The sequence below is a fragment of the Ailuropoda melanoleuca genome, chromosome 12 (assembly GCF_002007445.2).
Source record: "Ailuropoda melanoleuca isolate Jingjing chromosome 12, ASM200744v2, whole genome shotgun sequence".
Classification (NCBI taxonomy): Eukaryota; Metazoa; Chordata; class Mammalia; order Carnivora; family Ursidae; genus Ailuropoda; species Ailuropoda melanoleuca.
The window spans coordinates 5,884,555-5,902,225 of record NC_048229.1 but is presented as its reverse complement, the minus strand read 5'-3'; the positions used below and the strand labels follow the sequence as shown (position 1 = coordinate 5,902,225).

The following is a 17,671-nucleotide window of genomic DNA, read 5'->3' as shown; positions in this document are numbered from 1 at the left end:
TCAGGCTCCTCCACTATGAGCCTGCTTCTTCCTCTCCCACTCCCCCTGCTTGTGTTCCCTCTCTCGCTGGCTATCTCTATCTCTGTCGAATAAATAAATAAAATTAAAAAAAAAAAAGATTTATTCATTCGTTTGAGAGAGAGAGAGCACACACATGCATGCAAGTGGGAGGCTGAGGGGGAGCAGCAGAGGGAAGGCATCTCAAGCAGACTCCCCACCGAGCCCGGATCTCATGACCTAAGCAGAAACCAAGAGCTGGATGCCTAACCAACTGAGCCACCCAGGCGCCCAAAGTCCAAACTCAACTCAGGACCCTCCACAGTCAACCATTCCAACTTCCTCCTGGCTTACTGCCATCTAAGCATATAGCCACCACCTCCTCTGTGCCTATCAATGCCTTAGCTCCCTCCCTAAAATGCCCCCTTACAGTCTCTTCAAACTCAACACCCAATCTCCATTATACCTGGTCCACAAAATGAAGTCTTCCCAGGCCATCTGAGTCCAGGGAGACTTCCTCTTCCTCCAATTTCATAATCCTAATTGTGAGTATTTCAGTGTACTTTTCGTGAGTATCTACAATTTACTTTTTGCTGTACTTTATATTACTTAAACCATACGCTTGTCAAATTGTATGATTATGGAAGGGGGAGCCATGTAGTATACTTCTTGTACAAACCCACCACATACACGCAGTTTTATACACATGACAATTACGAAATAAATGTGCAGAGTTAATTAACCCAAGGCATTTCCAAAATTGAAGGAAAAAAATTACTTGTAACTAGAATATTGTATGATCTGACAGCTCATAATTATCTATATATTCAGGTTCAATCCCAAAACGGACATAGTTATCAAATAGTTTGATTAACTCCATTGTTTTTGTCTCTGATCAGATGAGATTCACAACAAAAGGATGTCAGTACTGCGTGTAATACTAAACCTTATCAAATATGCAAGCTATCATCAATCACCTTTAGTATGTCAGTTTATGTTAAGAGATTTAATGGTTATTCATTAGTTCACATAGTTGAGTAGCCCCCCTTCACCCAAAAACAAGTTTTCTGAGGGCTGTTCTGGAGCACTTTCAGCCAAGCATACTTTCATGCCACACAATACAGATGCAGCTTTTGAAACTCACCATGGTTGGAGAAAAACTCCTCATTTTCATGTCGTTTATCCATATTCTTGCTACTTCTTTATTAGAAGACTCTTTCTTTACTGTACCATTGCTTACATCAGCTGAGGGGGAGAGTTATTAGATTTTAGAACAAAAGCTCAATTTCAAATTGAGATTTAAAAAAATGTGAAATCTAAAGAGTCAGTAAAGTTTACCCACTTCACAAACCAAACAATACCAACCTGTCACTAACTTAAATTAAGCGTAAGAGTGAAAACATTCAAAGCTATGTTATCATGGAGGTAAGAATTAACCTTAGAAAACAGGCAACTTAAACAGAAATGTGTTGAGAACTAGTTATGAACACTAGCTCTGGTTAGGGACACCTTAACCAGAAGTGTTTGATAGTTTATTTTAATACAAATACCAATAGCCAGCATTACTTTGGGACACTTTACTTGGTCCATCAAAAAAAAACAAACGAGAATAGTGTTAACACCAAGACAGAATCAATCCATCTGAGTTGGAGATACTTACTTTCGAGGCAAGTAATTATTTCTTGGAAGAAAAAAAATTGGGGAACTCTGTTTTCCTCCTCCCCTCAGAATAAAGATCCAATCAATCAATCAATCTTTTCTTCTTCTATACCAGTGGTTCACAGACTCTTTAGACACAGCAAGAGAATCCCTCAATCCAAGTATCAGGCCAAGTAGAACTGCTTGACTGAGTGTCTAGAGTCCCTGCAACCAGGCTGCCTCCCTGAAGCACCCACCTCAGGTACTGGGGACTTCTGAGATCAGTGTGAAAATCACACCAGAACGACTAACATCTTATCTATTCTACCAAAGATAGGGAGTGTATGGGAGCCCCGTCACTTGGGATTCCAAAATGACTACAACTGAAGTGTTAACAAAATAAGGAGGCTGGAACAGAGATAACAAATTTATGTGTTTAATGTAACTGCGGGGGAGCAAGTGAACAGTTCGCAGAGTACAGAACTGGACCTCATGCGAGAGAAAGCTCAGAACCCAAACAGAGAGCCAAAGGGCTCAAAGCTCCAGAAGGGCCAACACCCACAGATAAGCGAGAGGGGAACATGCAAAACCTCGCTCTTTGCAGTTTCATACTTTTAATGTTCTTCCCTTCCAGTAAAAAGATGACCCTCCGCTACAACACAAAAGTACGCTTATCTTTGGCATTCACTTACATGTTTCTTTTTCAGCCCTGGTCTAGTCTGATAGTTTCTCAGGCTTCTACACAAGGACGGCCTTGATTTGCAGTTATTTTTCAAAAATTACTCCACTGGATGTGGGAGACATTACTGTACTAAGTATTACTCGATCAGCTCCAAACCTATTGTTCTGTTTTGCTTTCTGAACTTCCCTCACAGTAACATAATCTTCTCCTTTAAATTATGAGAACATGTGCTGATTTGAGGAGTGGAATGCTCAGGAAGCCACTCACATAAAAGCAGCAGGATTTCTCCTCAAACCTGAAGATTTAATGACAGCTGCTTCCACTAACTAATGGTCATCCAAGTCTCCCAGGAGTCATTCCAGATCCTGCCCTACACCCCACCTAGGTCAGGGCCATGGTCTGCTCTCCACGTTAGAGCAGAGTAAAAATCAGCCCTAAGACAGTTAAAATGACTTCTCAATGGGCGTCCAGTTGCCAGGTTGCAGTTAGTTCAGGACAACCACCTTGAAAGTAAACTACAGTTATAAGGGCACAACAGTATGGACTCAAACGAAAGATCAGATTATCTGATATTTTAAATCACATCTGCCACTGCGGACGAAGTTAGTTCTACATCACCCTACAAATACTTCTTGGCCACTGCGTTAGAATGTCCCAGCCTGCTACTTCACAAACACAAACACAATTTCCAAGCAGTCCATTCTGCCACAAAATTATATACTGGTCTGTATCAGATGTTAAAACTTATCTCCCAATATTAGAAAAACAAAGCAGTTGCTTGGAAAGAGAAACTGTCTGTTTAATACCTATCAGCTCATTCCAAAACCCTAATAAAATGCTATTTATGTACTAGTATAAATCCTCAGGAACCTCTATTCTATCCCTTAATCCAAACATACAACAACCCCAAAGAAATTTACTTTAAAAAGGAAAAAAAAAAAAAAGGCACCCATTCCTACCTTAAAACCATAAAATAGTGGTGAGCTTAGAATATAACTGAGGTCAGTTATCATTTCCAACTATGCCCACCATGGTACTGTTACATAACAGGTACCCAAATACACTTCAGCTGAATGCAGAAGGAAAGGAAAGAATATCCCCCTTAAGGGTTTACATTTTTCAGTTTCTAAAACTGTACTACTAAAATTTGATGTAACCAAGATTTTAAAATACACCTAATAATTTTATTTTACCCTTAAAATTTACCTTACTAAATATGAAGCTTCCTCTGAACGCTATAAACTATAACCTCTTCCTGCCCCACACCTCATTTTCAGTTTCTCTCCATGGCGCTTACTCCTTTCAGACACCCTATATAAATACTTATTTTGTTTATTGTCTCTTTCCACTAGAATGCAAGCTCCACGATAGAGGAGATCTAAACAGTTTTCTTTCCAGCCACGCCCTCAAAATCCCAGAACAGTGCTTGGCACATAGTAGGCACTCAATAGGTATTTGTTGAATAAATGAGCAATAACAAACACTCTAAAGGAAAACAATAAAATCTATATTCTTTATCGATAAATAAACTCTCTAAAAATGTAATCAAACCACTGTTGAACTTTTCCCCTTTAAACCCTATCCTTAAAGGATTAGCTCATGGTGACGGTTTAACAACTCTGTAAATATATTAAAATCCACTCAACTATGTACTTTAAAAGGATGAATTTCATGGTATATACAATATATCTCAGTAAAGCTGTTTTTTAAAAAAGGATTATATGGGTGCTCATTCTTTAAAAAAAAAAAAAAAACACACACACGCACATATACAGTAAGGGGTGCCTGGGTGGCTCAGTTGGTTAAGTGTCTGACTCAGGTTAAGGTCCTGATCTTGGGATCCTGGGATCGAGCCCTCCCCCGCCATGTTCTCTCTCAAATAGATAGATAAAATCTTTTTTAAAAAAGTGAATTATTTTATAATGAAAATGTATCTTATTTTTTTAATACGATTTTTATTTATTTGAGAGAGAGTGCATGTGAGCAGGGGGAGGGGCAGAGAGGGAGGGAGAGGGACAAGCAGCCTCTGCACTGAGCACAGAGGTTGGCACTGAGCAGAGGCCAATGCAGGGCTCAATCCCAGGACCCTAAGATCATGACCTAAGCCAAAATCAAGAGTTGGATGCTCAACCGACTGAGCCAACGCACCCCAAAAATGTATGTATTTTAAAAGAGAATTTCCTAAATACACAACTACTCACAAGCAATGAAGCCAAAGACAGGCAAAATAATAAAACTGTAAAAGTCAGAGTTAAAGCAGTGAAGTATCAGTTTAAAGCTAGTTACCTCATGCATGGTCCAAGGACCACCAGCAAGAGCATCTCCGAAAAGCTTGTTAGAAATGCAGAAACTTGGGCCCTACCCCAGACCTACCAAATCTGATTCTGTTTTCGAACAAGATCTCCAGGTGATTCACAGGCACTTCTCAAGTTTGAGAAGTACTGATTTAAAGAACCGAGAAAATGTTAACCAGTTATTCCCAATATATAAAACTGAGATCTCATGGTGTTAATTAATGTAGCCACCTGGTAAAGTTCCACACTTCATTTCAAGGTAAATGCTAGGGCTTCTAAATATCTCCATCCTTTGAATTGTATAAATACTGTAATTGTACAAGTCATACAGGTACGTCCTTCACACTCAGTTCTTTCAGACCCAAGGAAACCCTTAAAAACACACTGACACATCTTACCAACAGGGGCCAGCTGACACTACTGAAAACAAACTTACTAGCTGCTGTTGCAACTGGCTGAGCAATATTAGCTGGTGGCTTCAGTTTCATGAGTTCATTCAGACTATTATTTTTTAGTAGATCCTTCAGCTGAACCTGGTCTTTTGAGGGTGCAGAGGTCACGGCATTTCGTACTGCTGGTGCTGAGACTGAAGGGCGTGTGTTTGCAGTAGTCTGGATAAATTTTGTTAAAGTGATGGTCTGCCTATTCGTTGTTACAGGCGGTGTTTTAGTCATTACAATTGTAGATCCCAGGGTTGGAAGCTGATTTATTTGATTCAGCACAAATGTTGTAGTAGATGGAGGCTGTTGCTATAAAAGAAAACCATAACACATCAGACGACTGAGAAGTACTGAACTCTCTAAGTGGCCTAGATCCACAAACACGGGAGGCCATTTAAACATCTAAACTGACTTTAATTCTTACCTAAACACTGGCACTGTATTTTTAATTAAGCATGCCTAACTATAAACTACTAAGTTAAAACACACCACTCTGAGGGGGAAAAAAAGATATAGTAATAGTGTGACATTTTCTATAATTGTCAGGGGGCACCAAGCATAAAACGGGACTATCTTAAGCAAGCTGTGATGTGTAGTAATGCTATGTAATACAAGGACTAGGAACAGAAAGAATTTCAAATCCCACCACCGCCCCAACTGGGTCAATAACTTTAGGCAAATCACTTCTCACCCCCAGGTGCCCAGGCTCTCTGGGGTCCATTTTCCATTGCTAGCATTCTATGATTCTTGTCCAATGCTTTGTTCGCTATCATACAGACTATACCAATGTTTAGAATTTAAAAGATAAAACCACCAAGCAGAGTTTTAAATACCTATGTTGCATAAATGATCCAGCCCATCCACCAGTATTACATATTGGTGATAATATAGGTACCACCTTTGAACCTAAGATGAAGCTACACAGCATGTTTTTTTTTTTTACAGCTGCGGGTAGAGGGGGACATTAGGAGTTGGACAAAAATGCAGGGGGAAAATAGGTCAAGATTGGGAGGATAACAATGTTGTCTGTGACTGCAATGGACTGAAGTATAATCAAGATATTTTTAAATTTCAGTCTATTTCTACTTCCTTTTCTCCTCAAACTATTTATTTTTCCATGACTCCAATAACAAGATTCTTAAAGATCACCACTCATCATTTTTTTATTTTTTAAAAGCAGGCAGCTTTGGGGTGTCTGGCTGGCTCAATCATAGAGGATGCAACTCTTAATCTAGGGGATGTGAGTTCGAGTCCCATGTTGGGCATGGAGCCTACTTTAAAAAAGTTAGTAAAGCAGGCAGCTTTTCTGTAATAAGATTTATTTATTTAAATAATCTCAACATGGGGCTCAAACTCTCAACCCAAGATCAGGAGTTGCATGCTCCTCCAACTGAGCCAGCCAGGCATCCCACCACTTACCACTTTTATTTTATTTATTTATTTATTTATTTATTTATTTATTTATTTTTAAAGATTTTATTTATTTATTTGACAGAGATAGAGACAGCCAGCGAGAGAGGGAACACAAGCAAGTGGGAGAGGAAGAAGCAGGCTCATAGCGGAGGAGCCTGATGTGGGGCTCGATCCCACAACGCCGGGATCACGCCCTGAGACGAAGGCAGATGCTTAACCGCTGCGCCACCCAGGCGCCCCCACTTACCACTTTTAAATAAAACTCTCAATGATAATTTATACACTAGGCTTAAGTTAATATTTGCTATGTTTAAGGTAAAATCAGAGGAACTCTATATTTAAAGCACAATTACCATTATATAAAAATCACACATACCAATGGACAAAAGCTGAAATCAACAAGTAAAAATGAAATGTGTAGCTCATCTTTACTTCATGATTTTTGTATCATTTACAATAAGTAAATTCAAAAAGCTTTGTTTTGTCCCAATTATTTTTTTTATTTTTATTTTTTATAGGTTTTATTTATTTATGTGACAGAGAGAGACAGTGAGAGAGGGAACACAAGCAAGGGGAGTGGGAAAGGGAGAAGCAGGCTTCCCACCAAGCAGGGAGCCCAATGCGGGGCTTGATTCCAGGATCCTGGGATCATGACTTGAGCCGAAGGCAGACACCTAACGGCTGAGCCACCCAGGTGCCCCGTCCCAATTATCTTTTGGTCAACGTAACTACGAGAAGAATGAAGCAATGTTTTATCAAACAGAAGCTGAGAGTAGCATATTGGAAAGTAGCAAAAGATAACTGGTAAGATAAAACTACTTCATATTATGGGTTATTTTCTTACTCTAATTCAAAACCACTTTAACAGTCATGCCAAATGCAAATCATTCTTACCCTAACATTTAGTAGGGCTGGAGTAGGTACTGTCTCTGGTTCTGGTTTAACAGGAACTGCTGCTTCAGTCTCCAAACCTAGTTCTAATGCACTAAGTGGCATGGACTAGAGAGAAAACAACATCAGAGAAAGAAATAAAAAATGATGGCAGTGAATTCTATTTCAAGAACAAAAGATTTATTTATTTAAACAAAAAAGATGTCAAGTTTCACACTCAAACAGATTGTACAATCTCTGATACCAGGTATGAACTAATAATCTTTTCAAGTACATCTTCATAAAACTATACTGACACCAGAATCTTATTCTTACTTTCAGAGAATGTGTATAGTGAGACCTCAGAAGAGGGCCCCTATAAAGTACAAAGACAACTAGTAAGGAGATTAACAAACCCCCCACAAGAGCTCTAAACAATCCCTTACTTTTATATATATAGATACATAGATATATAGATATGTAGATATATCTATAGATATATATCTCAAACCAGGAAATATCTTTTCACTGCAAATATTTTCCATCTCACGAGTGAAGACTAATATAAAAATAACATACACGTGCTTACTTAAAATTATGTCTTAATAATGTCTATTTCTATAAATAGAAATTAAAATCAAGAAACAATCTACTTTTTACAGAGGCTTTGGAAAACTCTTACCTGTTGAACTGAAGGAGTATGTGTTGGAGTTGCAAGCCCTCCATCTCCCCCATCAATATCAAAGAGGTCATTCGGACTAATTCCACTCTCACTCAAAGCAGCAAGCAGTAAATCTTGCCCTGGCTCCACCATCTTTAGAACAAAATATTTAATATTAACATAAAAAACTTAAAATGCCAATTAACTCTCTTCTAAATACAGACCATCATCTTCTACCAGATCCATCCATTTGCTATTTATGAAGAATCTGCTACACATCAGGCAAGAAGGATGAACGAGAAAGTCTGATTCCAAGAAATTCACAACAAGATGAAAAGGACAGAGAAATACGTAAATCACAGCAAGAGTGTTTGTGTTCAAAATGCTGTGGGAACAAAAAAGGAATGCTGAACTTTGCCTGGGGAGAAAGGTTACAAAGATGACCATGGAATTGAGTCTCAAGGAAGAAATCACCAGGTGGATAAGGATCTTCTGAACAGCTCATTTGAACTTATGGAGATATGAAAGACACTGGCGCTCTTTAAGAACAATGGTTAGAGTAATTCATCGTTGGTATGGAAGTTCAGAACAGAAATCCAAGCCTCAGGCAGGTGATGACAACAGATGTGGAAGATATCACCCAAAACCTTGTATACCATACTAAAGAGTTCACTTGATCCCATGGACAGTGGGGGTCAGAAAAGAGTTTTCAGGGGGCGCCTGGGTGGCACAGCGGTTAAGCGTCTGCCTTCGGCTCAGGGCGTGATCCCGGCGTTATGGGATCGAGCCCCACATCAGGCTCCTCCACTGGGAGCCTGCTTCATCCTCTCCCACTCCCCCTGCTTGTGCTCTCTCTCTCGCTGGCTGTCTCTATCTCTGTCAAATAAATAAAATCTTTAAAAAAAAAAAAAAAAAAGAAAAGAAAAGAGTTTTCAGGGGTGACTGGGTGGCGCAGCGGTTAAGCGTCTGCCTTCGGCTCAGGGTGTGATCCCAGCGTTGTGGGATCGAGCCCCACATCAGGCTCCTCCGCTATGAGCCTGCTTCTTCCTCTCCCACTCCCCCTGCTTGTGTTCCCTCTCTAGCTGGTTGTCTCTCTCTGTGTCAAATAAATAAATAAATTAATAAATTAATAAATAAAATATTAAAAAAAAAAGTTTTCAGATAGAAAACTGCATGACATAGTCAGATTTGTGACTTAGAAAGACTACTCCACAGAAGTATGGAAGCAAACTGAGAATGGGCAGAAAAAGACCACAAGCAGGGAGACATTTTAGGTAACTGCTACAGCAGACCAAGACAGAGATGATGTGGGGTGTCTGGGTGGCCCAGTTGGCTAAGTGTCTGCCTTTGGCTCAGGTCATGATCACAGGGTCCTGGGATAGAGCCCCGCATCAGGCCCCTGCTCAGCAGGAAGCCTGCTTCTTTGTCTGCCCCACCCTCTCCCCTTGCTCGTGCATGTTCTCTAATAAATAAATAAATAAAATCTAAAAAAAAAGAGAGAGAGAGAGATGATGTGCTATAAGTGTAGGGTGCAGAAAAAAGGGGGGATGAATTCCAAGATATTTAGGAAGGACAATTCATAACACTAAGTTTATATAAAAGCTCAAAATGCAAGAGAATAAGAAATACACAAAAAGCACGAGTTGATGGATGATTAAAGGCAAGAGAAAGTGAAAAAATAAACACTGAGCCCGGGAGACCCCAAAATGAATTATACAGAGTTTAGCGAGAGAAAATACCTATTTAGGAGCAAGCAAATACATTTTATTTGAAGATTTTATTTATTTATTTATGGGGGCGGGCAGAAGGGGAGGCAGAGGGAGAGAATCTCAAGCAGACTGTGTGCTGAGTGTGGAGCCCGAAGCGCGGCTCAATCCCACAACCCCGAGATCATGACTGGAGCCGAAACTAAGAGTCAGACGCTCAACCGAGCCACCCAGGCGCCCCCGCAAATACATTTTAGATTTGGGTTTTCTTGATACAATATATCAAAATAACTTACCATCAAAATGGATCCATTTTGTAAGGAGAAAAAAAGCTTAACAGAACTTTCTCCATTTTTAACATATGACATTAACTTATCTGAAATAATCAATTTATATGCATAAACATAGAAAAAGTGACTGTACTTGTTTTTCCCAAAAAACTAATTTCATGTTACATAAACAATACACTAATCTTTAGCTAGTTCATTTGTTCTCAGGCTGTGTGAAAGAATTAAAGGTCAGCGTTTTCATTATGTCCTACAAAAATAAAGGCGTTAGCCTCTGTGACCGTAACTTCCAACATCTAAGAACTACTGTTTACATGAAAGTAAGATCTTTAACAGGGAAATCCTCTACTAGGTAGGTCTGTGTCACATGAGCCTATATATCATTTAGAAAGAAGTTCTTTTTTTTTTTTTTTAAATATTTTATTTATTTATTCGACAGAGAGAGAGACAGCCAGTGAGAGAGGGAACACAAGCAGGGGGAGTGGGAGAGGAAGAAGCAGGCTCATAGTGTAGGAGCCTGATGTGGGGCTCGATCCCATAACGCCGGGATCACGCCCTGAGCCGAAGGCAGATGCTTAACCGCTGTGCCACCCAGGCGCCCCTAGAAAGAAGTTCTAACAGAAACCACAGATATACAGAAATGAAACTCAAGGCAAACCTACCGTTTAAAGGGGGGTCTTACGCAGATAGCCCCAAGGAAGAAGAAATAGCCCAAAGAAGATTTCCCCAAAATTTTTCAGACCAAGGAAAAGTCTATGGAAAAATACATTTTGAGCAGGAAGGAGGAAGGTAAGGAAATTGACAGTGACTAAGTATCTTTTACAAGCCTGACAGGGGTTAGGCTCTTTGCATACACTATGAGCCTGTAACAACTCCGAAAAAGATAGACATTGTAATTTTTTAGAGATGAAACTGAGGCTCAGAATGCTTTAAGTACTATACCTACCCAAATCTAGACTATTCAAATTCCCAAAGCCCATGCATTCTCTTTCCAAAGAAGAGATGCAGAAGTCAATGTTGCAGACCTAAGTTTCAATACTTAACTTTGGAATAAATGCCAGGGTAAGATTAAAATCGGAATGGAGATAGCTTATTGGACAGCAAGATGGAAACAGTATGAAGGGACTGAACAGAAGGGATAAATAGGAGAAAAGTCCCAATATAGATTTAAAATAAAGATCATTTTTCATACAGCTGACCATACTTTACAAATTATCCTAGTACATAGTACAAACATGTACCCAGAGAGCTAAACCAATGCTTTAAAAACATTTCAACCAGAGCGCCTGGGTGGCTCAGTCAGTTGAGAGTCAGACTCTTGATTTCAGCTCAGGTCATGATCTTAGGGTCGTAAGATTGAGCCCGGCATCGGGCTCCCTGCTCTGTGGGGAGTCTGCTTGAGATTCTCTCTCCCTCTGCCCCTCTCCACCAACATGTGTGCACACTATCGCTCTCAAAAAAATAAATCTTAAAAAAAAAATAAATAAACAACAACAAAACATTTCAACCCACAAAATGCTTCATTAAGATTAATGACCTGTGGGAATAGGAGGTAGTCTTGGCCTGCTAATCCTGACCTAGATTAACAGAATTCCAGAGACTATCAAAATGTCATCTTTTTTCAGTAAATACTGAAAATAATGATTCATTTACCCGTGAAACAAAAATACATTGTTTTCAATCAATGACTCCTCAACGACAGACCAAAGAACGCTTGGAAGCCAAAAGATACATTAATCCATCAGATGCACATCAAGCCCTGCCTAATTATACTAAAAAAAATACAGGAACATCATTAATGAAAGCAAACAAAAACCACTGAAAAGCATTACTAAGTTCATGAGAGTTTTTTGAAATATATTTTTTGAACAATGAGCACTGAAAGTATAAAAATATCATGGAAGGGAAAAATTTGGGGGGAAACTTGGTATTTTTATAAGAAATAAACAGTTTAGGGGCGCCTGGGTGGCACAGCAGTTAAGCGTCTGCCTTCGGCTCAGGGCATGATCCCAGTGTTATGGGATCGAGCCCCACATCAGGCTCCTCCGCTAGGAACCTGCTTCTTCCTCTCCCACTCCCCCTGCTTGTGTTCCTGCTCTCACTGGCTGTCTCTATCTCTGTCAAATAAAGAAATAAAATCTTTAAAAAAAAAAAAAGAAATAAACAGTTTATAACACTATCATTGACCTACTGAAAACTCATCCACAGGAATCACAATTTGAGACCTCTGAGTAGTGACTTAGTAATGACAATGTCTTTTGAAATCTATTTTTAAAAAATATTTTTATTTATTTCGGAGAGAGAGAGAGAGCATGAGCGAGGGGCAGAGGAAGATGATAAGCAGACTCCCGGCTGAGTAGGGAGCCTGACATGGAACTCAATCCCAGAACCCTGGGATCATGACCTGAGCCGAAGGCAGATGTGTAACCATCTGAGCCCCCCAGACGCCCCTTTGCAAACTATTAATGAAAAAGATCTTAGATTTATATACATAATATACACGAACAAAATCTAGGGATCCTTTCTTAGCCAACTGGGCACAAATTCTCTATCAGAACTTTTTTGCAGTGAGAAAGGGGGCAAGGGATACAGGGGAATATCTTTGTCTCTAACTCCATTAGGCAAAACCCTTAATATTAAAAAAACAACACCTTAATATTTAATCATTCTATTCTGAAACTATTACAGACTCACAGAATTTCAGTGTTCAGGCTGAGAGCCCTTAAAAAGTTATATTATTCAATCTTCTCCTCCTCACCTTACAAGTAAGAAAGATTTATTCTTGAGAGGGAAAACATTTTCACTTTGAACCCACTAAATACAATATAAATGCAAATACTGTTAGGTGTAAGAGAACTGTGTTACAGTGTCTACAAAGGATTTTGTAAACTTTAGGTGACAGTTTAACATTTAGCAATCCAACAAACCCAGAAGTTACCAACCCCAGAGTGATTCTATCTCAAAAAATGGATGACAAAAAGGTTCCATTTTTATCATAAATACTTAGGAATATATCACCTACTTCAAAACAGTACACCTATGAAGCGTCTATGATAAATAAGAAACAAGGACAGGGTAGCAGAGAGAAACTAAGAGCCATCCTTGGCAGGAAGAGAATCCTGAGAAACAACAGCCAATCAGAATAATGAAAGGATACAGTTCCCACTGAGAATACCAACACTGAAACCTATCAACCAGGACAAGGTTCCTCTTGTTGAGACCTAAAGCAGATCTTTACAGCTCTGGGCAGATACAAGGGATCTATCTGCAGCAGAGACAGCACACCATAGAGGCTGAGTAGACTATGGAGTCAAACAGTATCTGGGTTCAAATACTGGCTACCTCATGCACCAGTAGTATAATACGGTCAAATAATAACTTGTGTGACTCAGTTCCCTCATCTTCAAATGGGAATAAAAAAAGAACCTACCTTATATGATTGCTGTTGAATAAATGTTATGCTACTATCTACTATTATTTTGATATTAGTATCATGTCAAAAATTAGATTTTTTCCCACATCACTGATACAACACTACTTCCCAGAATATAAATTGTTGGCAATCCAATCAATAATTAACTTCCAAATGAATTCTATAAAATACTAGTTCCTTTTTGCCTGTGTCACATATTCAATTTGTCCAGTGAAACAATTGGTAGACCTCTTTACATGTGCAAAGATATCACTTAACAAGTATCTTTGCCTAATAACAGACTTCCTCTCCTTATTTAACAGCACTAAATCTGTCTGACTTTTAACTCAGCTTCAGCTTTGCTTTTATGCAGCCCAAAGGTTCTGACATTCAGTTTAAGAAAGTGAAGGATAATCATCCTTTCAAAATTCAGCTGATATAGTTCATGAACAAGATATTTATTTAGTGTCTACTGAGTGCTGGATCCTTAAGAACATCAGGAGGAATAGAAGATAGTATGAAGAAGTTCATTAACAAGGATTTTCATTACCTACAAGGCCAAAATCTGTAGTTTTTAACAGCTATTTTTCAAGGGAACACTTGCTCAGTCACATGTGCCCCTCCCCACTCTCACTGCAAAACTTACAAAGTAACGTGCAGATGACAAAGTTTCAAACATGCTTTACAAAAAAAGCACATGAAAGAATGGGGGGGGGTGAAACAACTTTCTTGGTTACCACCATCAAATTCAGATCCCTAGTCTTTCTGAGATTTACTATAGGGTTGGATTTTTTCTCTCTTAAACCTCAAGATGACCCATGAGTAAATACTACATGTTATCCTTTTGTCATAGATTTAAAACTGAGGCTTTAGAGAAATGAATTGTAACAAGGTAACAGCAAAGCAAGTCTTGGAGCAGAATTGGAAACCCAGAAGCTCTGACCCCATATCCCTCCAAAATTCTGTATTCTTAAGTCTATACCATATTTTTCAACCTGGTGGTCACGCCACAGTAAGCTGTGAAGTCAATTCAGTGTATCATGACCGGAATTCGTAAATATTTCAATAAAGAACAGGAAAGGAACACAGAGCATGTGGAGAGGATAAACATTTCATGATGTGAGTTTTTCAGTTCTATGTGTGGATATGTAGTAGGTCACAATGTAAAACATGTCTTACCATGGGATGCAGTATAAAGGTTTTAAAATCATTGCTCTGTGCTATATACTGCCTCCCAAGAATTAAATAAGCAAGCTAATTTGATGGGTTTTGTACTGTATTTTATTCATAAAACCGGAGTTCCTGCTCTTCAAGAGCCTATCCTTTCCATCTACAGAAAATTTCAGTGGTATCCCAAGATGGTCCTTAATATTTACTAAGTTCAACCACATTAAAGTATATCTGTCAGCATAAACAAAAACTGTAAAAACCTTAAGATTACATCATTTTGATTAGCTATATAATGTGAAAACAATGCCTCCATCAGAAAGTATGTTTTTTAAAGACTTATTATTTATTTTTTAAAAAGATTTTATTTGGCAGAGAGAGAGTGCACACAAGCACAGAAGCAGGGAGAGTGGAAGGCAGAAGGAGAGGGAGAAGCAGGCTCCCCAACGTGCAGAGAGCTCAATGTGGGACTCGATCCCAGGGCCCTAGGACCATGACCTGAGCCAAAGGCAGATGCTTAACTGACTGAGCCACCCAGGTGCCCCTAAAGATTTGTTATTTAAGAGGGAGAGCGAGTGAGAGCACAACAGCAATGGGGGAGGAGAAGTAGACTCTCTGCTGAGCAAGGAGCCCAAAGTGGGGCTTGATCCCAGAACCCTGGGATCACGAAGTGAGCCAAAGGCAGACACTTAGCCGACTGAGCCACCCAGGTGCCCCCAGAACGTATCTTTACATCAACTTTAAGCAGGCAAAGCATGGGAACGGAGAGACTTATCAAGTCAGGTTACTTGGTAAGACCAGACCTCAGATCTGAGTGTTCACCACTTTCACAGGAGGCAAGTCTCAAATCAAAGCTCAATTGAGAAACTAAGAAACACCAAAATACATCTTTAGCTTTAATCTTTAAGGTTAATCATTTTTAAAAGCATTTGAACAATCTTTATACTTTATACATTTATATTGCATTATATTAAGCAGTACATAATTTCAGCAAAACCCTTAAGTAAAATTGCCCGACACTTAAGAGCACCCAATGAATGAATGAATGGACTATAAGCCACCAACTAAGCCTTCCTTTTTATTTATTTTTTAAAAAATATTTTATTTATTTATTCGACAGAGATAGAGACAGCCAGCGAGAGAGGGAACACAAGCAGGGGGAGTGGGAGAGGAAGAAGCAGGCTCACAGCGGAGGAGCCTGATGTGGGGTTCGATCCCGGAACGCTGGGATCACACCCTGAGCCGAAGGCAGACGCCCAATCACTGTGCCACCCAGACGCTCCCTAAGCCTTCCTTTTTAATACTTACCCAGCAGCTAAAGTAAAATTTACTTAAAATTTATAGACAATTGTATGGAATTGTTAGACTGGGAGAAAAAAAATGCAGAAGCCAAAGGAAAAAAATGAAGATTTTTTTCTGGTAAGATAAATTTTGGAAACAACTTTTTTAAACATGAAAATAAAACGTTCTCTTACTTGCAGAATTACTGTCCCACGCAAGGCACCAATAGCAAATTCTGCATTTTACCCTAGAAATTCTATACAAACTATCTTTTGAGCAATGATAATGGCTTTCCCATCAGCTTAAGAAAAATCACTTCTGACTGCAGTAAATATACGGGGGGGAAAATGGAATCCTTTCGCACTGTTTGGTGGTTTGTGTCTACAACTGTTGAGTTTATTTCCTCTAGGGCAACTCGGGGTTTGACAGCTTTCTGAACCCCGTGGGCCGACTCGGCAGAAACCCTACTCCGTCTCTAAACGTGGTTGTCTAGAGAAAATACAACATTTAACTCAACATAAACTGCTAATAATCAACTTTCAAAGGTCAAAGGGGACCCAGTTTTTAACCTTCCCTCAGCAACACGTGTTTAGTACAAACTTCCGGGTGCGGTTACAATTGGCTGCGCAATTCAATGGATAAAAACGTTGCTTTATTTGACTCTCATTTTCTTGCCCGTTCTTTCCCCACGTTTCTCAACAAGCAACTCCCCAAAACAAAAGCTCCCTACAGTAAACGGAGCCCGCACATAAAAAGGGCTTCTCTGTGCGAGGATCAAGTTAGTGGTCCGCAAACATTAACCAAACAGCAGCACAAAGCCGGGGTGAAAAGGGGAGGAGCTGGATGCCAGGGTCAGGAAAGAAACAATCACAAGGGTTCAGGAACATCCAAATCTCCTCAGCGGTTAAACCACTTCTGGGAAACCACCAGCATACACTGGTTTGGGGAACTTCAGATGCTCGTTACGCCAAACACTCTTAAAGTAAGCAAATCCCCAACCGCCTTGCTCTACATAGATGCTTAGGGTCTGGGAGGCGAGCGAGCTCGAGACAAAATTAACCTAATCACCCGGTGAGGCTTGAAGGTGGCCCCCACGTGTCCCAGGTACCGCCTCGGCGCCCTGAGAGTAAGGTAATCCGAAAACTGCAGGTGTGGGGTTCAGATTTAGGGCTCCCCTATCTCCTCCCGCACTCGCTCCAAGCCGGGAGCAACCCCCGGGCAGGAGGACTTTTGAAGGATTGCGGAGCTCACTTTCCTGCGGGTCCGGGACCTCGCAGTACGAGAGCGGAGCAGGGAAAGCAAGGGGGGCGACCCAAGTGGAGCCGGAGCCGGCGTCCGCAGATCCTGCCTCCCCGCCCAAACTGGGTACCTCTGGCCCGGGACAGCGAAGGCCCCCGGGGCCCCACAGCCCCCACGCGCAGCGACCGCAGGGCCCGGCGCTGACGGGCGGAGGAAGCGAGCGCGGCGGAGCCGCCGCCGGGACCTTGCCCCTGAGAGCCCTGGGGCGCGCAGCTGAGGGGGAGGCGAGGGGCGAGGGAGGCCCCAAGCCGGGGTGAGGTGGCTGCCCCCCCCAGCCCGGCCCCACACGGCCCCCTGAGGAGGGTGGGAGTGGGAGGCTGGCTGTCCGGGAGGGGGAGTGTGGAAGCAGAAGAGAGCAAAGAGGAGGACTTACTTTCCCCGCGGGATCCGACGCCGGAACAGCTTCTCCCGGGTGGCAAGAGCTTGAAGAACTAGAGGCGACTGGAGCGGAGGCGGCGGTGGCGGCGGCAGCAGCGGCGTCCGGCTCTGCCTACCTCCCCGCCGCCATCTTGACGCCCCTCCCC

General features: G+C 40.8%; 1 protein-coding gene across 4 annotated transcripts in view; it reads right to left on the bottom strand.

The window, feature by feature from the left end:
- The window catches only part of SBNO1 (strawberry notch homolog 1), a 56,368-nt gene extending 38,697 nt beyond the window's left edge, over positions 1-17,671 (bottom strand). For all 4 annotated transcript variants that reach the window (XR_004629055.1, XR_004629057.1, XM_002913096.4 and 1 more), the window contains exons 1-5: positions 17,521-17,671; positions 8,017-8,148; positions 7,359-7,463; positions 5,048-5,360; positions 1,142-1,242 (exon numbers count right to left, since the gene is read on the bottom strand). Coding sequence is in view for 2 of the 4 variants with exons in the window: in XM_002913096.4 (XP_002913142.1) it covers positions 1,142-1,242; positions 5,048-5,360; positions 7,359-7,463; positions 8,017-8,148 (651 nt within the window). In the remaining 2 variants the exon portion in view is untranslated. The remainder of the gene's footprint in view (positions 1-1,141; positions 1,243-5,047; positions 5,361-7,358; positions 7,464-8,016; positions 8,149-17,520) is intronic.